The sequence below is a fragment of the Gadus macrocephalus genome, chromosome 23, assembly GCF_031168955.1.
Source record: "Gadus macrocephalus chromosome 23, ASM3116895v1".
Classification (NCBI taxonomy): Eukaryota; Metazoa; Chordata; class Actinopteri; order Gadiformes; family Gadidae; genus Gadus; species Gadus macrocephalus.
The window spans coordinates 1,859,407-1,881,849 of NC_082404.1; the positions used below are offsets into that span (position 1 = coordinate 1,859,407).

At 48.7% G+C, this 22,443-nt stretch overlaps 1 protein-coding gene across 1 annotated transcript in view; it reads left to right on the forward strand.

The window, feature by feature from the left end:
• The window catches only part of map3k22 (mitogen-activated protein kinase kinase kinase 22), a 45,203-nt gene that overhangs the window by 16,754 nt on the left and 6,006 nt on the right, over positions 1–22,443 (forward strand). The window contains exons 5-16 of the mRNA XM_060044651.1: positions 814–851; positions 4,407–4,506; positions 5,385–5,483; positions 6,973–7,087; positions 9,294–9,427; positions 10,667–10,734; positions 14,280–14,341; positions 16,145–16,216; positions 16,764–16,928; positions 17,358–17,506; positions 18,030–18,161; positions 22,280–22,409. Of these exons, the coding sequence (XP_059900634.1) occupies positions 814–851; positions 4,407–4,506; positions 5,385–5,483; positions 6,973–7,087; positions 9,294–9,427; positions 10,667–10,734; positions 14,280–14,341; positions 16,145–16,216; positions 16,764–16,928; positions 17,358–17,506; positions 18,030–18,161; positions 22,280–22,409 (1,264 nt within the window). The remainder of the gene's footprint in view (positions 1–813; positions 852–4,406; positions 4,507–5,384; positions 5,484–6,972; positions 7,088–9,293; positions 9,428–10,666; positions 10,735–14,279; positions 14,342–16,144; positions 16,217–16,763; positions 16,929–17,357; positions 17,507–18,029; positions 18,162–22,279; positions 22,410–22,443) is intronic.

Here is a 22,443-nt window from a genome sequence, read left to right on the forward strand (position 1 = left end):
AAAAGCAGGAGACGAGAGCTAAGGAGGGAGAGAGAGGCTTCAACAGGCTGGGGAATGAGGAACGGGACATTCAGTGGTAACAATATGGGTGCCATAATCTACCATTCATTAACATCAGTTAATGCAGTAACAGCATTAACTAACAGTGGTCTGATTAATAAATATATACATTATATTTGACATTTAGGGGATTTTGCTGATGCTTTTATCCAAAGCTTTCGGAGTCAGTCACACAGGGCGACAGACAGCTCGTCAGGAGCAGTCAGGGTTAGGTGTCTTGCTCAGGGACACCTCAACACTCACCTAGGAGGAGCCTGGGACTGAACTAGCAACCTTCTGGTTACCAGGGAACCCACTCTACCTCCTGAGCTACTGCAGTTATCCAAAATATCGATTAATGGTTTTCATCTTTAGAAAATGTTCATGTTAACTAAGGTATTCATTTATAAATATTAAATAGTTTTAGGGTTACCGACACAAAAAGTAAACACAAACACCATTAGTACAAGATACATAAGTTAACAGGTAGTTCATTGTTAGTTCATGCTACTGCATTAACTGAAGTTAGTTAACATTTGTCATCTTGTCCTTACTGTTAAGTGTTTATCATTCATTATTCATCATTTCATTATGTCTAAGTATTCTACGTCTCAGCCTCATGATGAAACAACGGACCAACGACGTCCTGCTGGTGCGTGCGGGCGTGCGTGTGGGTGCCTGTTTGTGTGTGTGTGTGCGTGCGTGCGTGCGTGCGTGCGTGCGTGCGTCCTACGTGCGTCCTAACCCTGCCCCGTGTCTCTGCCCTTTCCACAGGATCTACGAGTGAAGCTGGAGCATGAGAGAGAAAAACGGTAGGTTGGATGGTCTTCTTGTTTTTTCTCCTCTGCTCTGGGCGGTTATACGGGGGGCTTAACTGCGGTTTCCAAGGCTTTATGGGGACAGTGGAGGGAGACCAATGTGCCATGGAGGCAGAGGAATTTCCCGGTGGTCAGTTATAAACAAATAATGAGAGAAATAATGGTTCACTGGTTCAGCTATAGGACGAAGTGAGGACGTCCGCTCAGACAGGAGGACACATGGATCTGTTCTCCGTATTAGACGCTATCAGATAACATTTCCCTTTCCAGGACGGCAAATGTAATTCCCTTTTTTAACATCCAAGACAGCAGTTTCTACTCCTGCAGTTTGAGACGTTTGTCAAAGAGGAAAAGTTTGCTTGACCTTTGCAACACAACCCCGCAGCCATAAATCTGCAACAGTTTCCACGATGCTGCTGCTTCAACGCTCTCTGACTTCAGCCATCTGTCTCCATTTCTATGTGCAACTATGTGCTATGAGCTCGTGAAAAATGAAAAGTCACTTTCTGAGAACATCAGAAGAACAAAAAGCCCTGGAACATGCCTAGCTCTCACATGATTATCTGAATCAAGTTTCGGTTGGTGACACTGAGCTCACCTGGGGGAGGCTCACAGGAAGGCATGATGAGAGAGAGAGAGAGAGAGAGAGAGAGAGAGAGAGAGAGAGAGAGAGAGAGAGAGAGAGAGAGAGAGAGAGAGAGAGAGAGAGAGAGAGAGAGAGAGAGAGAGAGAGAGAGAGAGAGAGAGAGAGAGAGAGAGAGAGAGAGAGAGAGAGAGAGAGAGAGAGAGAGAGAGAGAGACTCTGTTTCCCTGGCTTAATTGGCCACTGCTGTGGCTATGATTATCATTGTCATGTTCCTGTTTCTTGGTTATTTTCACCTCTCACTCTCCATTCATTCAGCTCACTTCACACCTTGCTTCACTCTGGGAAGAAGAGCTCCTTCTGAATCCCCATGCATAACCCTACCTTGTCCCACTCACTTATGTCCAATTCACTCCACATTTTCTCTTTCTCTCCCTTCCCCTTCTCCTTCTCTCTCTTTCTCCAATGTTAGGAGTGGAGATGAACTTGTTCCTCACACACCGCCTTTGCTTTTAACGTTCCTTCTTGGTTTCGCGGGACATGTTCAATGCTAACACACCTAAGACTGACTGAAGACAGACCTAAGAAAGACCAAATGCTGAATGAAGACAGACCAAATACTGACAGAAGACTGACCAAAGACAGGTCTATGACTGACTGAAGACAGACCTAAAACAGACCAAAGACTGACTGAAGACAGACCTAAAACAGACCAAAGACTGACTGAAGACAGAACTAAGACTGACTGAAGAGAGACCTAAGACTGACTGAAGACAGACCTAAGGCAGACCTTAGAATGACTGAAGACAGACCTAAGACTGACTGAAGAGAGACCTAAGACTGACTGAAGACAGACCTAAGACTGGCTGAAGAGAGACCTAAGACTGACTGAAGACAGACCTAAGGCAGACCTTAGAATGACTGAAGACAGACCTAAGACTGGCTGAAGACAGACCTAAGACTGTCTGACGACAGACCTAAGACTGGCTGAAGACAGAAAGCCCTTTTTGTCCAACATTTCGGTGACACACGTCTCCCAGGCGGGACGAGCGGTCTGTCAGCTGCATTCCGTCCACGCTGACGAGCTCTCTTCTTTTCATTGGCAGGTAGTAAAGGTTGGAGGCAGGAAACAGGATCCTGCCTCGTGCCCTGGGTGTGTGTGTGTGTGTGAGTGAGTGCATGTGTAGCACTGAGAAAGTAGAAAGCCTAAATCGAAACGTTTGGAGCGGCCCTATCCCCATCCGGGCCCCTCATCAAGGGGTAAACACTAGATGGAGCGGCACTGGGTTTTATCTCATCTCACGCCCCCACTCCCCCTCCCTTCCCAGAATGCATCCCATCACATGAAGCACCAATGAGCAGTCATTAAGATAGCAGGCGCCTGGCCTCTGATGAGGAAATGAAGGGATGAAAACAGTCTTTATCAGGATGCTGGGAGGAGATAACGGAGGGGAGCACACACAAAAAATCTCAGCCAGAGAGAGAGTTGGGAGAGAGCGAAACACATACCAAGAGAAGGTGGCGCGGTAGAGAGAGAGAGAGAGAGTGAATTGGAGAGAGGAAGAGAGAGAGAGAGAGGAAGAGAGAGAGAGAGAGAGAGAGAGAGAGATATTAATCTACAGTGAGGGTAGAGAGAGAGACGGGGGGAGATGAGGAGGCTGGATTCAGATGAGCAGAGAGACGAGACTAAGGCTGGCGAGAGATCAAGCTCTGTACTTTCCACCCCTTTACCTCACTATCTCCCTTCTGTTGTCTCTCCCCCCTCTTATACTCTCTCCATGCTTGTTTTTCCCACTCTCTTCATGCTTGTCTCTCCATGCATGTCTCTCCCTCCCTCTACCACTCTCTCCATTCTTGTCTCTCCCACTCTCTCAATACTTGTTTCTCTCTCCCTCTCCCACTCTCTCCATGCTTGTCTCCCCCCTCCTCTCTGTCATTCTGGGGGAGAGACGACTTCCTGCTGATGATGCTGCTGTTCCAGATTCTCTCCGTCTCTCTCCCCCTTGGTCTCTCGCTCTCTCTTTCCTCTCAGGAAGTTTCCTCTCTGTTTCCCCGAGGGGCCCATCGCTGTCCAAACTGTGGTCCATACATGTGCTGATTCAGAACACACACACACACACACACACACACACACACACACACACACACACACACACACACACACACACACACACACACACACACACACACACACACACACACACACACACACACACACACACACACACACACACACACACACACACACACACACACACACACACACACGCACACACGCACGCGCGCGCGCGCACACACACACACACACTCATTGTGCAATTCAATTCTACATAAACACTTTTTGTGCACACGCACGTATGCAGGCAAACACTTTTCCAAACGTAGGGACACAAACATGCAGGAAAACATGGGTCACACACACACTACTCTAACTTAGAAAAACAAACATGCAAACACAGGCACACACACCTACACATACATATAGTATACATTCAGTAGATTTTTTGTCTGCAAAATTTGCTGATAATCTTTGCATCAGACGGACATTAAGCATAAGAATGCACCGATCTCTATCTCTGTCTCTGTCTCTGTCACTGTCTCTGTCTCTCTCTCCTTCTCTCGCTCTCTCTCACGCTCGCTCTCTCTGTCTCTGTCTCTCTGCCTCTCACTCTCTGTTTCTCTGTCTCTCTCTCTCTGTCTGTACACATTGATACTTTCTCTTCGCTGACTTGAATAATGAACATTCACCATGTGGGTGCTTGATTCCCTGACTCCAGTCTCCTTTAAAGGGCCTGTAGTCACTCCTGGAGGTCTGCTTGGAAGTGGTGTGTTAAGAAGTTCTGGTCATTGAAGTGGTAACAATGGATTGAACCCTGACCTTTGGGGTTGTCCTCGTTAGCCTCCTGTTTCACACGCTTTGTGAGTTTGTTCGACCTTTAACCCTGCGGGTCCCTGGTGTTCCTCAGCATCATCCCGTTCCAGAGGCCCCTGCACATTAAGGAGCTGGTACAGAAGGTGACGGAGGCCTTCGACCAGAGGATGGACATGTTCTACCTGGACAGAGAGGTCAGTCTCCCTGACGCAGAAAAGTCTCAGCAGAAATTGCTAAGCTAAAGTGTGGTCCTATCTTACGCCTCCTCAATGGAAGTCTAAATCCAAACAAACCGACAGGAGAGAACGTGCAGACACCAGAATCAGGAACATTCATCATTTCCTTTAGGAAGGAAAACATACTCTCCAATAGTTAATTACATTTGGTTGTTAAATTACTATATATATATATATCTATATATATATTTATATATGTATATATTATACAGGTATTTCTAAGTACATGACCCCTAGTACCTAAATCTCATCCCAACGATTTTAGCATACTGCCCTGTGGTCCAACATAGGGCAACATGTTCCAACATGGGGACCTGTGGTCCAACATGGGGACAACATGTTCCAACATGGGGACCTGTGGTCCAACATGGGTCAACATGTTCCAACATGGGGACCTGTGGTCCAACATGGGTCAACATGTTCCAACATGGGGACCTGTGGTCCAACATGGGTCAACATGTTCCAACATGGGGACCTGTAGTCCAACATGGGGACAACATGTTCCAACATGGGGACCTGTGGTCCAACATGGTCAAACATGGGGACAACATGGTCCAACATGTGGACCTGTGGTCTAACATGGACCTGTGGTCCAACATGGGGACCACATGTTCCAACATGGGGACCTGTGGTCTTACATGGGGACCTGTGGTCCAACATGGTCAAACATGGGGACAACATGGTCCAACATGTGGACCTGTGGTCCAACATGGGGACCTGTGGTCCAACATGGGGGCCGGTGGTCCAACATGGGGACCTGTGGTCCAACATGGGGACACAGTGCCTCGTGGGTACGGAGCGCTACTTCAGTCATGTGATAAGTTTGGTCCAATCAGATGCTGCTGCCTCTGAAGACGCAGGAGGAGCTGGACCGGGCCGTGCTCCTGGGAGTCAACGGTCTGCTGCGGGTACTGCTAAAGACCCCCAAGAACCATGTGAGTCCACCACCCCTAGACCAGGATCAGAGGCCTGGCTAGAGGACCCGTCGTGGGCCGCAGTGGTAGACCGCAATGGTAGACCACCGAAGTGGTTGACCGCAATGGTAGAAACCATGGTAGACCACCTCAATGGTAAACCTCAATGCTAGACCACCGCAGTGGTAGACCTCCACAATGGTAGACCACCGCAGTGGTAGACTTCAATTGTAGACCGTAATGGTAGACCACCACAGTAGTAGACCCAATGGTAGACCACCCCATTGGTAGACCACAGCAGTGGTAGACCACCCCAGTGGTAGACCACCACAGTGGTAGACTTCAATGGTAGACCGTAATGGTAGACCACCACAGTAGTAGACCCCAATGGTAGACCACAGCAGTGGTAGACCCCAATGGTAGACCACCACAGTGGTACACCACCGCAGTGGTAGACCTCAATGGTAGACCGTAATGGTAGACCACCAGAGTGGTAGACCTCAATCTTAGACCGCAGTGGTAAACTACCGCAGTGGTAGACCACCTCAAGGGTAGACCGTAATGGTGGACCACCGCGATGGTAGACCACCGCAGTGGTAGACCCTAGTGGTAGCCCACCACGGTGGTAGACCAGGATCCTGGACCAGGGCGGGCACTAGCATATATAACTGTATAAAACAACCAAAGGTATGTAACCATAGGCCGTTATCATAGACCACAACCTAAAGACCACTACCCATAGATTATTAACCATAGACCACTTCCCGTAGACCAGTACTCATAGACCACTTCCCGTAGACCAGGACCCATAGACCACTACCAATAGACCACTACCTATAGACCAGTACCCATAGACAATAGACCAGTCCCCGTAGACCCGTCACTGTAGACCAGTCCCCGTAGACTGACCACAGACCGGTCCCTGTACCCCAGATGAGATGGTACAAAGGGTGTACTATGTGTATGAATGATTTCTAAAAGAACGGCCAGAGAGAAACAGTGGAAAAGTAAAAGACTCAAACCACCTTTTTAAATATGCACTACTTTAAAAAAACATGCTTAGTTCCCAACAGCAGCTGAAGTACCCTAGTTCCAAACCAGGTGGGTCGCCCTGATCAAGGCCATGAGGGGATGGCTGAGGCCAAGAGGCTGCCACTGAGAGCTCATCAAGGTCTAGTGAAGCCCATCAGCCTGATTACAGCACCTTGGTCTCAGGCCTGCACTGTCGTGATATCAATATTGTAACCGTGTTAATGACGTTATGCTGTCCTCTCCTCCTCCCATCTTCCCCTCTCCTCCCCTCGTCTTCTCCTCTCCTCCCCTCGTCTTCTCCTCTCCTCCTCTCCTCCTCTCCTCCTCTCCTCCTCTCCTCCCCTCGTCATCCCCTCTCCTCCTCTCCTCCACTCCTCTTCTCCTCTCCTCCTCTCCACCTCTCCTCCCCTCCTCTTCTCCTCTCCTCCTCTCCTCCTCTCCTCCCCTCCACCTCCTGCTCCTCCTGCCCCTCCTGCAGTACCTTCAGGTGAACACCAGGGACAAGCAGAGTGAGATGAGATCTTCCCGGTCTTTGGGCGACCTGAAGGGCTCCCTGCTCAAGGGAGGAGAGAGGGTGCGCAAACACTCCACAGGTGAGTCAGGTGACCCCCCCCACACACACACACACACACACACACACACACACACACACACACACACACACACACACACACACACACACACACACACACACACACACACACACACACACACACACACACACACACACACACACACACACACACACACACAGCCTTACGCACAATGAGAGTTTAATCACACCGAATCAATCCCTATTGGTCGATCCAAATGCAAGAAGACGTGAATGAGCCATTTAGAGTCCTGACTAAAGTAATCTATGTAATGGAGATGTAATCATGTAATCTAATGTAATCATCGGTACACGCATGGAGTATTTGTTCACAGGGTGCTGGGCCAAGATCACAGGGAGGGACAGACCTCCAGTCACGCTGGGAGACACAGAGTTAAGACACAGACCTCCACACAGACGCTGGGAGACAGAGAGTTAAGGCACAGACCTCCACACAGACGCTGGGAGACAGAGAGTTAAGGCACAGACCTCCACACAGACGCTGGGAGACAGAGAGTTAAGGCACAGACCTCCACACAGACGCTGGGAGACAGAGAGTTAAGGCACAGACCTCCACACAGACGCTGGGAGACACAGATTTTGAAGTTAACCTATTGCAGGCCAATCCGGTCTGTGGGAAGATCATTGACTTGCCACCCCAGGGGGCCCCACTCTATCAATCATCACCCAGGATTGAGAGCCACAGAGCAGGACCAGGAACACACCAGATGAGTGTTGTTGGAGAACCTCCGCGACACGTGGCAGTAAGACCAGGCTCAGGAAGGTTGGTTTGGGTTCATCTGGGAGCAAAGCCTGGAAGATTGAAGGAAATTTGAACTTCATGTTTGTGTGTCAGTTATGATCACATATCGTCAGCAGCCAGACTGACGAAGGAATGATGAAATGATGTGAAACGTCTCAGATAATGAAGTGCATATAGCCGCCCATGAAGCCATGCTGTGCGTTGAATTCATTCTGAGCTTTTGGTGTTGTAATACGCTGCCTAGACCTTGGGGTGGATACGTCTACCGTAATGCGTTGTCTGGCAGTGTGAGCCCCAGCGTGGTGGAAGGATGAAGAGAAAACAGAAGGATAGAATCCCCTTCTCTGTCAATCAAGAAGCCAGTCAGTTAGAGAGAGATGGAGGGATGGAAGGGAGGAAGGAACGCAGAGATGGAGGGGAGGAGGGGGAAGAGAGAGGAGGAGGGATGGAGGGGAGGAAGGAACGGAGAGAGGGAGGGATGGAGGGGAGAAAAGGGAATGGAGAGAGGGAGGGGGAAGAAGATAAAAAAGTGGGAGGGAACAAAACCAAGAGAGGGATGGGGATTGAAGATAGATGGATAGTTAAAGTTCTTTATCTAAAGAAGGATGAAAATGGTGAGAGAGACCCAGAGAGAGAGAGTACTAAGTGCTCAGGTTCGTAATTATTACTATTTTTGTTTTTGTATTATGTTTTATACAGTTCTGTATGCTCAGCCCAGAACAATGAGCTGACTTCAGCTAATAGGGATCCTTTAATAAGCAAATACATTAGATGAGGGCCAAACCCTGATCGTTTTCAACAAATGTCCCAGCATGCCCCTGGGTTTTCTGCTGTCCCTTTGCCTCGTGGTTACTGTTGTCTTTGGAGCGATGGAAGGCCGTCCTTGTGTAATGACTCCCAACAGGCAGGAGGGCCGTAGAGGTACCTAGCTGTAGCTGCTAGGCTGAAGGGGCAAATCCCAGAGTTTTGTTAAATCATTCTTGTTGTTTTTGCTCCGTCGTGAACTGACCCATGAATACCTGAATCACCCTGGGCTCTGCTCTCTCTCCTCTGCTCCATCTCTGGAGCTTCTCTTCTCTTCTTCTCTCATCCTACCATTATCTCTTTCCCCATCTATCCTTCCTCCTCCTCCACCACCACCTACTCCTCTACCACTTTCATCATCACCACCTTCATCATCATGCTCGCCATCACCCTCTCCACCTCCTCCTCCCCAAACACCATCTCCTCCTTCACCACCTTCATCATCCTCGCCCTCACTATCTCCACCTCCTCCTCTTTCTCTATCACCTTCATCATCGCCGTCGCCATCACCAACTTCCACCTCCCCCTGCACCATCCCCTCGGTCCTTCACCATCATCTCCCACTCCTCCTCCGCACAACACCCCTCCTCCTCCTCCTCCTCCTCCTCCTCCTCCTCCTCCTCCTCCTCCACCCCGATAGGTTCCCTGCACACGGGCCGCACCTCCCCCCCGCCGGGCAGCGTCCCGGAGGAGCAGCAGCAGATCGCCCGGCAAGGCTCCTGCACCAGCATCCACAGCGAGGGGGAGTTCATTCCCGAGAGCCTGGAGCAGAACGTAAGGACCGGGTACTAGCTGCGTACTGACGTACCAATACCAGCTCCGTACTGACGTAGACGTCACAATACCAGCTCCCTACTGAAGTAGACATTACAATGAGGACCAGCTCCCTACTGACGTAGACGTCACAATACCAGCTCCGTACTGAAGTAGACGTTACAATGAGGACCAGCTCCGTACTGACGTAGACGTCACAATACCAGCTCCGTACTGACGTAGACGTCACAATACCAGCTCCCTACTGAAGTAGACGTTACAAAGAGGACCAGCTCCCTACTGACGTTGACGTAACAATAACAGCTCTGTACTTTCGTAGATGTTACAATTAGAGCCTGACCGATAATGGATTTTTAAGGCCGATACCGATACAAATATTTGGTGATTTAAAAATGCGATATTCCGATATACAGGCCGATATATATTTGCATAAGAAATTCCAGAAACACGTAACATAAACCGATTTCCCTAACATTGGTTATTTGTAGTTATTTATGAGTCCTCACTAAGATAATAAGGTAATGCATTTTAAAAATATACTTTATATTATTTTCACAACAGAAAAGTCAAAATCAAAATTTATTAAAGTTCTGATCAATAAAATGTATAAAAATACAAACTTAAGATATGAAAATCAAAGTCCTACGAACAAAAACACAATAACCCCAAAAAAAGAAAGAAAATTTAAAATATTAATTAATCGGCCGATACCGATAGTTTGGACGCGGCACGCTGATATATCGGTCGGGCTCGAGTTACAATTACCGGCTCCGTACTGACATAGACATAACATAAGGACCAGCTCCATACTGATGTAGACGTAACAATACCAGCTCCCTACTGACGTAGAAGTAACAAATACCAGCCCTGTACTGACGTAGACATAACACAGAGTCTCCACACAGCGTGGTGAAGCCTCAGGTAGAGGTGGAGGAGCTTGCACACTGAGTCTAATTAGTCTCCCTTATGAAGCCATAAGCGACGGTTATGATGGGTTTATCACCCAGTCCTTTGAGAAGAGATGAACTTTAATGTCATGTGGCCATTTCTCTACATGAAGGAATGAATCCAAAACAAGGGAACAACAGCCTGCGTCGTGGTCTTTCTGAACCAGTGGAATGTCAGGGCTGGATGTCCGTACTGTGATCAGCTGAGGGTCCTGCATGTAGTCTCTCCTCGCTGATGTGATCCATGCTGACAATAGCTCTCTCTCTCTCTCGCTCTCGCTCTCTCTCACAGCTGCTCCAGGCCTGTGCAGACAACTCAATCTCCAGCAGCTGTCAATCCATAGACCAGGCCCTGGACAGGTGGGCTATGTGCTTTGACACACACACTGTCACACTGGGTCTGGGTGTGTGCTTCTGTGTGTATGGGTGTGAATGTGTCCGTTTTTAAGCAACTAAGTGTATTTTAAACACAGTTGCAACGGCTGTAGCCATGGCGTTTAGGCTAGCGCCGACAGGCCACTGGGAACATGGAACCTGTGCACGCACGCACACATTGACACACACAGACGGACACAGACAGACACACACAGCCACACACACACACATAGCCACACATACACATTCACACACACAAATACACAGTGAGGTATTGAGGGTGTGAAGGCCAGTGCCTCGCCCCCGACCCCTCCTTCTGTCCCCTCGGAGGAAATCAGGTCGCTACGCTGTTACCATGACGACCAATCCCCTTATCTGTACACGTGGATTCCACCGTTATCACCACTCTCCGCGGAGAAGTATTGTGGGAGAGAGAGAACGCAGGAGAGAGACAGGGAGACTGAGAGGGAGGGGGAGAGAGAAGGACAGGGGAGAGATAGTGAAAGAGGTGTTGCAAGAGAGCGAGGGGTAAGGAAAGGTGTTGAGAGTGACAGCATGTGTTGAATGACAGCAGGAGAGCAAGAACATTTAAGAACACATAATGAGACGGTGTGAAAGAGTGAGAGAGAGGGATGTGGTGAGCCAAATATCCTTGAGAGAGAACGAAAGAATGACGGAGCAAAAGAAAGACCCCTCTCTCCAGCCGCAGCGAGATTAAAGAGTGTGAGAGGGAGAGGGGAGGAGGAAGCTGTACCTGCACAGAGAGCTTATCTGGTCCCCCGCTGCTGGACAATGGCAGGAAGCGCGGAGTGAGGGAGTGAGTGGAACGTTTCCCTGTGAGCTGGCGGCGTGCCCCCGGCCCCCCGCCGCCCAGTGGTCACAGCAGAGACGTCACTCGCATGGGGGGTCGAAGGGCACGGCTAGACGCAGACAGACGGGCACAGAGCGAGTGTGTGTGTGTGTGTGTGTGTGTGTGTGTGTGTGTGTGTGTGTGTGTGTGTGTGTGTGTGTGTGTGTGTGTGTGTGTGTGTGTGTGTGTGTGTGTGTGTGTGTGTGTGTGTGTGTGTGTGTGTGTGTGTGTGTGTGTGTGTGTGTGTGTGTGTGCAGGGCTCCAGACTAACTTTTTTCACTAGGAGCACTGTGGCCCCTAACTTTCCCCCCTAATTTTAGGGGCATAACCAGAAATCTTTGGGGCAAACACCGTAAATCAACATGCCAATGTGACTCATTATTTCACTGTATTACTAATACATATTTTGATGATAGATGCATAAATTACAATGTGCGGTTTCAAATTCAGTGTCAAATTTTATTGAGAGTCTCATCTATACCAACTGTTTCCACGTGCCCGTGCATGCGTTCGATGAGCACGGAAGCGACAGTTTCACGGGAGTGTGCCCGCTTGTCGTGCCGCTTGACAGGATGCTGCGCCTCATCTCTGCCCGCTGGCCTCTCCATTGAGAATGTAGCATGTGCGACAAATGTCTCCTGTGTGAAAAGCCCTTTATGGCACGTAAAGTCCTGACCAGGTTCGGGTACCAGACGGGTGACCCGCACAATTTGGATGAAACGGTTGAAAAATAATGTAATGTGTCGGACACGGGTGCGGGTTGGAAGCGTTTTTTGCGGTAGCGAGCGAGACTTCTCCGATGCTGGATATGTTATTCAGGATTGGAGGAGTCAACTAAAACCGTCAAAAGTGGATGATGTGTTTTTTTTGCACAACAATCTAAAACACCACGCCAAACACAAAATAGTGTAATTCCCAGGCGTTCCATCTTATGTGTCTAATTTTCCTTCGGGTGTGGGTCGGGCGTCAATATCAATTTTATAGCGGGTCGGGTCGGGTGCGGAATGTAGTTAACGCTACTGTGTCAGAACACGGGTCGGATGCGGTATTGCGGGTACGGGCGATTGCGGGTTTGCTAAATAAGACCTGTGCAGGACTCTGGCACTGGCACACTAGCCACAGGTCGGAAGAACGAGTCAATAGTTAGCGAATTGTTCAAACACACGTACCAGGCAGCGCGCGGTTCAGTTTACTTCAGATTGAAGTGGAAGTGGAAGAACCAGAGACGTTGAAGAACCCGACAGTCGTTTGTGATTGATATTATTGTCTGGAGGCGCACACAGCTTTTGGACGCGATAATATGTATTATATGATATAGATATAAATTATATTATTTAGATATAGAGCTCAAGAACTCTAACGCAAGTGTTGTACACTGCTTTGTTATTTGGATAACTGTTCTGCTGTTGATGTTATGGCGCATAACACGTGTAGATGGGATTATCTCAGCCATGGTTTAGAATGAATTGGGGGAAAGGAACTTTGGCTTTGACTCCCTGAAATACATGAACCACGACATGGAGAAGAAAGGGATTGTTGCCAGCGATTGTCTCCAGCTTGAGCCCCGCTTCCCGCTCCCCGCTGCCCGCTGCCGAGGGACCACCGCCTTGGCGCTGCCCGCTGCACGAGAAGGTGGTGCCTAAGCGCTGCCTGCTGCCGAGGTGGTGGTCCCTCGCCAGCAAGAAGAGGGGCTCAAGTGGGAAACAATCGCGGGCAACAATCCCTCCATGCCCTCCCTCCTCCATGTCGTGGTTCAGTCTACTTCAGATTGATGTGGACGTGGAACAACCAGAGACGTTAGAGAACCCGACGCAGTCGTTTGAGATTCTTAATATCGTCTTGAGGCGCACAGCTTTTGGCCGTGATAATATATATTATATGATATAGATATCTATGTATAATATTTATTAGATTGATATTATTAGATATAGGGCTTCAGGACTCCCGCCGGAGCTCCCAGAGTGTTCTAGAATATTACAGAACACAGCAAAAGGCTGTGTGCGCCTCGCTATTGCGATACATCCACTGTAAACAGAGCGCATGGTACCGTGGCCGCAAGCTGCTCAGGGCCACACCCCCACCCTCCTCCTTGACCGGCCTGCCTCCTCATTTGCATTAAAACCGAAACAGCGCGTTTGAGGAAAGCTCAATTTGCGACTGGCTTGTAGTGACTCTAACTCTGTACCACGGCTGAATTTCAGGAACGTCTTGAAATACTGTTTTAGGGGCCCACTAATATCTATATTAAAGCATCCCTAAAATAGCATGCCATGGGACCTCTAAAGAGCTCTCGTTGACCGGCTACGCAATCCGTACTGCACAGCGACCCCAAAGACGACGTGACATAAATGTAAGCTTTCGAAAATACTATCAACAAAGCTTTTTTCTGAATCAATCAATTTGCTGCACTCTGAAATAAAACTGCTTAGGATCAGTAAGTGACACCTCCGCCAGTGTTGCCAGATTGGGGCAGATTTCCCGCCCATTCTGGCAATACTGGCGACCCCCATGAAGGCAGAGGGCGGGTTATCGTCGTTTTGAAACAATCGTTATTATGCAAATTCTAATCTATTCAGTTTTAACATTTACCAAAATTCAACAATTCACTCAACCTTTTTGCCTGCTCTATGCTGCGCTCTACAGACTTCTCCCCTTTCACTGTGTCTCCTTCTGTCTCCAGCCCTCCTTTCTCGCAGAACAACCGTGACAACAATTACCTGAACCACAACTATGAATACAAAGGTAAGAACAGAATCCATCTTTTATTCAATACATTTGAACAATTATTATCATCAACAGTCCTACAAACACGCTGAAACATGTGGCTCAGTCCCACGTTACCTTTTCTGCCTTCTACCTTAACACCATCGCACAACAATGCACAACTCCAGCAAAGACTCGTAATAAGGGGAAACATTTTTACAGATATATGTAGATTAATGCAAAAATCATCTGGACACAGCTTGTAAGAGGGGGGGGGGGGGGGGGGGGCTACTAACTGTTAGATAGCATCACAGGGATATCCTATGCAGGGAGGAGTAATGGTTTCTGCTAAGGCAAAGCCCATCATCTCTTGGTGATGAAAGGAGAATGGTGTAATGATATCACAAGTCTCTGTGATTCAGCTGACAGGATTCAGCACCCTACAGGGGTCTCTCTCTCGCTCTCTCTCTGTCCGTCTGTCTGTCTTTTCTCTGTCTCTCTGTCTCTCTGTCTCTCTCGCTCTCTCTCGCTCTCTCTCTCTCTCTCTCTCTCTCTCTCTCTCACTCTCTCTCTCTCTCTCTCTCGCTCTCGCTCTCGCTCTCGTTCACAGCAGTACATACGCCCCCCTGTGGGCTTTGTGCGTCTTCCTGCGTCTCTTGACTCAGTATTTATTCAGCGTTTGCTGTGAGTAGTTTTTTCCCTTCCCCTGGCGCCGGCCAGAATGCCCCAAAATAAAATAACAAAACCCTCCTCCTCCTGCCGTCGCCATGGGATACGACCACAAAAACAACGTAAGGGGGAGGCGGTCATCTGACACAACAGCTGCTTTCAATTGACAGTGGCTCCATTGCTCTCTATCAAGTGTGTGTGTGTGTGTGTGTAGACATTTGTGTATTTGTGTGTGTGTGTGTGGGTGTGGGTGTGGGTTTGTGTAAACATGTGTGTTGGGGTATGCATGACTATAAATTTGTGTTTGTATGTGTGTTTCTGATCACATTTGTGTGTGCCTGTGAGTGTTTGAATTATTACGTATGTCTGTGTGTGTGTGTGTGTGTGTGCCTGTGCATCTGTGTATTATTACATGTGTGCCTGTGTGTGTTTGTGTATTATTAGATGTGTGTTTGTCTGTGACTGTCTGTGTTTGTGTATTATTGCGTGTGTGTTTGTGTATTATTACATGTGTGTTTGTGTGCCTGTGTGTGTTTTTGTATTATTACCTATGTGTGCGTTTGTCTGTGTGTGTGTGTGTGTGTGTGTGTGTGTGTGTGTGTGTGTGTGTGTGTGTGTGTGTGTGTGTGTGTGTGTGTGTGTGTGTCAGTGTGTGTCAGTGTCAGCATTGCTCCCTACCTGCCTTTAGTTACCGCTCTACTGGGGACGTGCCTAAGGCTAACTGAAGCTAACTCCAGCTAACTGAAGCTAGCTGAAACTAACACCAGCTAACTGAAGTTAACTGCACTTACTGCATGGCCAGACAGAGCAGCCTTACTCTAGTTAGCAGTTAGCAGCCCTCATAATAATAACAAAAGCAGCCCTGACCCTCCTGCTCTTAGAGGAGAGCCTGAACCCTGACTCTCTTTTTGACGCTCTCTGCCCGGGATACGGCGCAGAGACTTAAGTGATTACTGTGTAAACCCCCACCACACGTGGAATGGAGGCACTGGTTTTACTCCTCATGAAGCATGTGATTTCTTTGGATTATTTGTTTGGTCCATCCCGGATATGAGAGACTCTGAAGAACCACTCACCTCTCTCACTTTCTCTCTCTCGCTCTCTCTCACTCTCGCTCTCGCTCCTGCTCCTCCTGATTGCTCCTGACTCCCTGCTCCTCTGCTCCACCTGCAGGTCGCCATGGGAAGGGGGGGACGTTCCCCCGTCAGTTCCAGCTACCGAACCGCTGCAAGGACTACGGAGACGGTGAGCCTGACTACACACACACCTATGGACACACTGACTCACGGACTCACACATCCTTTCACGCACTCTCACACACACAAACACACACACACACACACACTCTTACAGACAAACACACACACAGACACACTCTTACAGACACACACACAAACCAAACACACTCTTACAGACAAACCACACACTTACATAGATGTTCTGTCCCATACTCAGAAGGGGTTGGGCCTCCAGTCATCGGTGTGTTTTTCACATTGAAGGGGATTGGTTGAGGTCCAATGCTGGCCTGCTATGTTGTCCTGTAAAGCAGAAGTTGCTTGTTAAGATTTACACTGTTGCAGCATTCTATGATTTGGCTAACAATACAACATGCTTCTTCCTGTCTGACAGGAAGTAGAGCTTAATGGCAGGAGGCACTCTGCTCTTAGTTTTGGCCCTGTTGTCTCTCTCTCTCTCTCTCTCTCTCTCTCTCTCTCTCTCTCTCTCTCTCTCTCTCTTTTCCTCTTTCTCTCTCGCTCTCTATATCTCATGTGTGTGTGTGTGTGGCCCTCAGGCCGCAGGACTTTCCCACGGAGCTTCATGCCTCAGGAGAACCTGTTCCAGCTGGTTCCGTCCAGTCGCACGCGGAGCTACAACGGAGAGAGCAGCCCGCAGTACGGAGACCTGCGGACCCTTGCTCGCCCCATGGAGAAGAGCTGTCCGCGCGCCACGCCCAAATGTGAGTATACAGAACCGATCAATCACGGCCAGCAGCCACTGAACACCAGGGCCTGCTCATGGTTAGGTAGCTGCTGGTTGAACTATCACTACAGCATCACACTCTGGTCCTGATGACCCCTGACCTTTGAGCTAACCATCCGACAGCACCAGACAAGAAGAATTTAAAAGGGTCTATTTCCTACTCCTGCTGCAATGACAACCGCGGCGGGTCCGTCATTTTAGATTGAAGAAACAGATAGGGCAGAGGAAAAGATGGTGCAAAGGGTTGCTTTGTTGAACAGAAAAAGAGATGAACAGAAAAACTCAGCCTCGGTGAGGTGCCCATCTTCGGTTAGGGGGGGTACCGGGGGTCTTACTGAAGACGTGTGGATGGCAGTGGTTGTGACTGATTTACAGGAGGTGTGTCTAACGGGGTCTCTCCCCCCAGCCCCCCGGGCCCCGGTGAACTGGCGGCAGGGCAAGCTGCTGGGACGAGGGGCCTTCGGCGAGGTCTACCTCTGCTACGACGTCGACACGGGCCGCGAGCTGGCCGCCAAGCAGGTGCCCTTTGATCCCGACTGTAAGGACACCAGCAAGGTAAGACACACAGAGACCTGCGGTCCACAGACAGATTCATGTTTAACCCTTATTGCACGTCTTCGTAAGTTCCAGAACATCTTCCATTAATTGTGTTCATCTTCATCCCTGTCTGTGTGTGGGTGTGTCTGTCTCTCTCACTCTCTCCTGTGCGTCTCTCTCTCTCTCTGTTTTTCTCTCTCTCTCTCTCTCTCTCTCTCTCTCTCTCTCTCTCTCTCTCTGTCTCTCTCTCTCTCTCTCTCTCACTCTCTCCTGTGCGTCTCTCTCTCTCTGTCTCTCTCTCTCTCTCTCTCTCTCTCTCTCTCTCTCTGTCTCTCGCTCACTCTCTGTCTCTCGCTCACTCTCTGTCCCATTCGCGCGCTCTCTCTCTCTCTCTCTCTCTCTCTCTCTCTCTCTCTCTCTCTCTCTCTCTCTCTCTCTCTCTCTCTCTCTCTCTCTCTCTCTCTCTCTCTCTCTCTCTCTCTCTCTCTCTCTCTCTCTCTCTCTCTCTCTCTCTGTCTCTCTGTCTCTCTATCTCTCTCAGGAGGTGAATGCCCTGGAGTGTGAGATCCAGCTGCTGAAGAACCTCCATCACGAGCGCATCGTCCAGTACTACGGCTCTCTGAGGGACCTGGACACCAGGAAGCTCACCATCTTCGTGGAGTTCATGCCCGGGGTATGTACCACGTGTTTGTTTGTGTGTACTACGTGTGTGTGTGTACCACAAAACTTCCACTTGAATCAACTTTCTTGATGAGTAAGCATGAAATGTAGAAAATATATACATTTTAAACATTTCCAGACATTACAAACTTGGGGCAGATTTCATACAAACTTCAAAAATTGAGTTACAAATAAATCCCAAAACTAACTACCGTTTAATACAAAGCAATTAAGCAAAGGTTTTATCAAGGACTCTGGTTAGGGTATAGTCCTCAGGATTCTGGGTTCAATCCACGACAGCCGCAGTGCACATGGAGCTAGAGAACGGACCCCTACCTGCCCCTAAAGGACTGATTCATTACTAACTGGAACATGTCATTAGTGAGAGGGTGAATAGTGACCCAGTACTAACAGGGACATGTCATTAGTGAGAGGGTGAATAGTGACCCAGTACTAACAGGGACATGTCATTAGTGAGAGGGTGAATAGTGACCCAGTACTAACAGGGACATGTCATTAGTGAGAGGGTGAATAGTGACCCAGTACTAACAGGTATAGGTCCTTAGTGAGAGGGTGAATAGTGACCCAGTACTAACAGGGACATGTCATTAGTGAGAGGGTGAATAGTGACCCAGTACTAACAGGGACATGTCATTAGTGAGAGGGTGAATAGTGACCCAGTACTAACAGGTATAGGTCCTTAGTGAGAGGGTGAATAGTGACCCAGTACTAACAGGTATAGGTCCTTAGTGAGAGGGTGAATAGTGACCCAGTACTAACAGGGACATGTCATTAGTGAGAGGGTGAATAGTAAGTAACTATCAGTCAGGGCACCTGTCACTCAGCCTCTGTCCCCTCCCCCTCAGGGCTCTAGTCCTCCTGTCACTCAGCCTCTGTCCCCTCCCCCTCAGGGCTCAAGTCTATGGAAAGCCAAGAAGGCCACAATCCGGACCTAGAATGGCGCGGTAAAAGTGCAAAACCACACGGAATCCGTACGGAATCCGTACGGTTTGGCAAGAATTCCGTACGGAATCCGTACGGTTTCCGTACGGATTCCGTACGGTTTTGAATGACTAATAGCCGCGGCTATTAGTCATTCACTCCGGCAATTAGTCATTCACTCCGGCTATTAGTTATTCACTCCGGCTATTAGGTATGCAGAACGAGCCCCTCCCTCTTCTTTGCTTGACCACTAAGTTTGAAGGCTGTCTAACCAATCAGAGCTGCAGTGCCTCGATGTTTCGCTGTAACATAAAGCTGTGTTGTCTCTACTAGTTTCACTACAATGTAATGACCACCACTAGCTAGTGGAAAATACATTTGTGTCTAGTACAGCGATATATTTGTATATGTTAGGCTATATATTGAGATGGCAGTGTGCGAAATACCCGACAATATTCGGGGATGTCCTCATCCCCAGATTGTTCTCGATATGCAGTAGCCAGCTAGGCCATAACATTACATAACATGAACATGAACTGAATAAATGCCAGGTATATAGCATCGGAGACTGGCACACAATCAGTGCATTTGCAAATGAGAGCCTGCAGTATGACCGATCTTGTGACATGTGGTCGGAGAGAGTCGTGTGTGTTTGTGCGCGTGTGTGTTTGTGCGTGTGTGTGTGTGTGTGTGTGTGTGTGTGTGTGTGTGTGTGTGTGTGTGTGTGTGTGTGTGTGTGTGTGTGTGTGTGTGTGTGTGTGTGTGTGTGTGTGTGTGTGTGTGTGTGTGTGTGTGGGTAGAGCAAGTTGTTGAAGGAAGTGTTTCTACTTGACGTCACAATATTTCATGGATGCAAGCGAGCCAAGACAATCAATCTATATCTATAGCCTACATGACAACACACACACACACACACACACACACACACACACACACACACACACACACACACACACACACACACACACACACACACACACTTTAAACACACTGGTAAAGCAATAGGAGCCTGCATTGGCTAAAGTTGTTGCGATGCGCGTTATTTTAACAGGGAGGGGCAAAGTTGTGCATTACATTGATCCTGAAAGCCTATGTCCTAGAATAATTCATTTGTATTCCGTTTTAGGCCATCTCACTAAAGGTCACTTAAATGTAGCATATTTAAGCTCACCAAGTCCAATATTCAGAATGAAAAGCATTAATTCACAAATACGTTCTATTTTTTTGACAAGCGGAGCCGACAGTCATGTGCAAGTATGCAAATTAGCCATGTGCGGCAAACAGAAGATAGACGCAATGAACTGATTTTTGTGCATTGTTGTGGATATGTAGGCTGTTTAGTTGTGGTTGTTTGTGGTCTTAGTGAAACAGTCTTGCCTTGGAGTTGGAGAAGTTGGAGTGATTGTGTGAATGTGCGAGAGAGAGCGCTGCCGTGGTGATGTTGGGCTTGTAATGGGCTTATATGTGATCAATGATGTATCTGTCTGATCGTATTAGCTGTAGATGGATGGTTAAATAATGTCACAAGATCGGTCATACTGCAGGCTCTCATTTGCAAATGCACTGATTGTGTGCCCGTCTCCGATATGCTATATACCTGGCATTTATTCAGTTCATGTTCTTCTGAGTGCGCAAGAACGGTGCCAATTATTGTCGTGTTTGCATTGTAATGCACAACTTTGCCCCTCCCTGTTATAAAATAACGCGCATTGCAACAACTTTAGCCAATGCAGGCTCCTATTGCTTTACCAGTGTGTTTAAAGTGTGTGCGTGTCGTGTGTGTGTGTGTGTGTGTGTGTGTGTGTGTGTGTGTGTGTGTGTGTGTGTGTGTGTGTGTGTGTGTGTGTGTGTGTGTGTGTGTGTGTGTGTGTGTGTGTGTGTGTGTGTGTGTGTGTGTGTGTGTGTGTTGTCATGTAGGCTATAGATATAGATTGATTGTCTTGGCTTGCTTGCATCCATGAAATATTGTAACGTCAAATAGAAACACTTCCTTCAACAACTTGCTCTACACACACACACACACACACACACACGACTCTCTCCGACCACATGTCACAAGATCGGTCATACTGCAGGCTCTCATTTGCAAATGCACTGATTGTGTGCCCGTCTCTGATATGCTATATACCTGGCATTTATTCAGTTCATGTTCATGTTATGTAATGTTATGGCCTAGCTGGCTACTGCATATCGAGAACAATCTGGGGATGAGGACATCCCCGAATATTGTCGGGTATTTCGCACACTGCCATCTCAATATATAGCCTAACATATACAAATATATTGCTGTACTAGACACAAATGTATTTTCCACTAGCTAATGGTGGTCATTACATTGTAGTGAAACTAGTAAAGACAACACAGCTTTATGTTACAGCGAAACATCAAGGCACTGCAGCTCTGATCGGTTAGACAGCCTTCAAACTTAGTGGTCAAGCAAAGAAGAGGGAGGGGCTCGTTCTGTATACCTAATAGCCGGAGTGAATAACTAATAGCCGGAGTGAATAACTAATAGCCGGAGTGAATGACTAATAGCCGGAGTGAATGACTAATAGCCGCGGCTATTAGTCATTCAAAACCGTACGGAATCCATACGGATTCCGTACGGAATTCTTGCCAAACCGTACGGAATCCGTGCGGTTTTGCACTTTTACCGCGCCATTCTAGGTCCGGATTGTGGCCTTCTTGGCTTTCCATACTAGTCCTCCTGTCACTCAGCCTCTGTCCCCTCCCCCTCAGGGCTCTAGTCCTCCTGTCACTCAGCCTCTGTCCCCTCCCCCTCAGGGCTCTAGTCCTCCTGTCACTCAGCCTCTGTCCCCTCCCCCTCAGGGCTCTAGTCCTCCTGTCACTAAGCCTCTGTCCCCTCCCCCTCAGGGCTCTGGTCCTCCTGTCACTCAGTCTCTGTCCCCTCCCCCTCAGGGCTGTAGTCCTCCTGTCACTCAGCCTCTGTCCCCTCCCCCTCAGGGCTCTAGTCCTCCTGTCACTCAGCCTCTGTCCCCTCCCCCTCAGGGCTCTAGTCCTCCTGTCACTCAGCCTCTGTCCCCTCCTCCTCAGGGCTCTAGTCCTCCTGTCACTCAGCCTCTGTCCCCTCCCCCTCAGGGCTCTAGTCCTCCTGTCACTCAGCCTCTGTCCCCTCCCCCTCAGGGCTCTAGTCCTCCTGTCACTCAGCCTCTGTCCCCTCCCCCTCAGGGCTCCATCAAGGACCAGCTGAAGGCGTATGGTGCTCTGACGGAGAACGTGACCAGGAGGTACACCCGGCAGATCCTCCAGGGTGTCTTCTACCTCCACAGCAACATGATCGTCCACCGGGACATCAAAGGTAACGCATGCAACCCTGCAATCCCACGACCCCA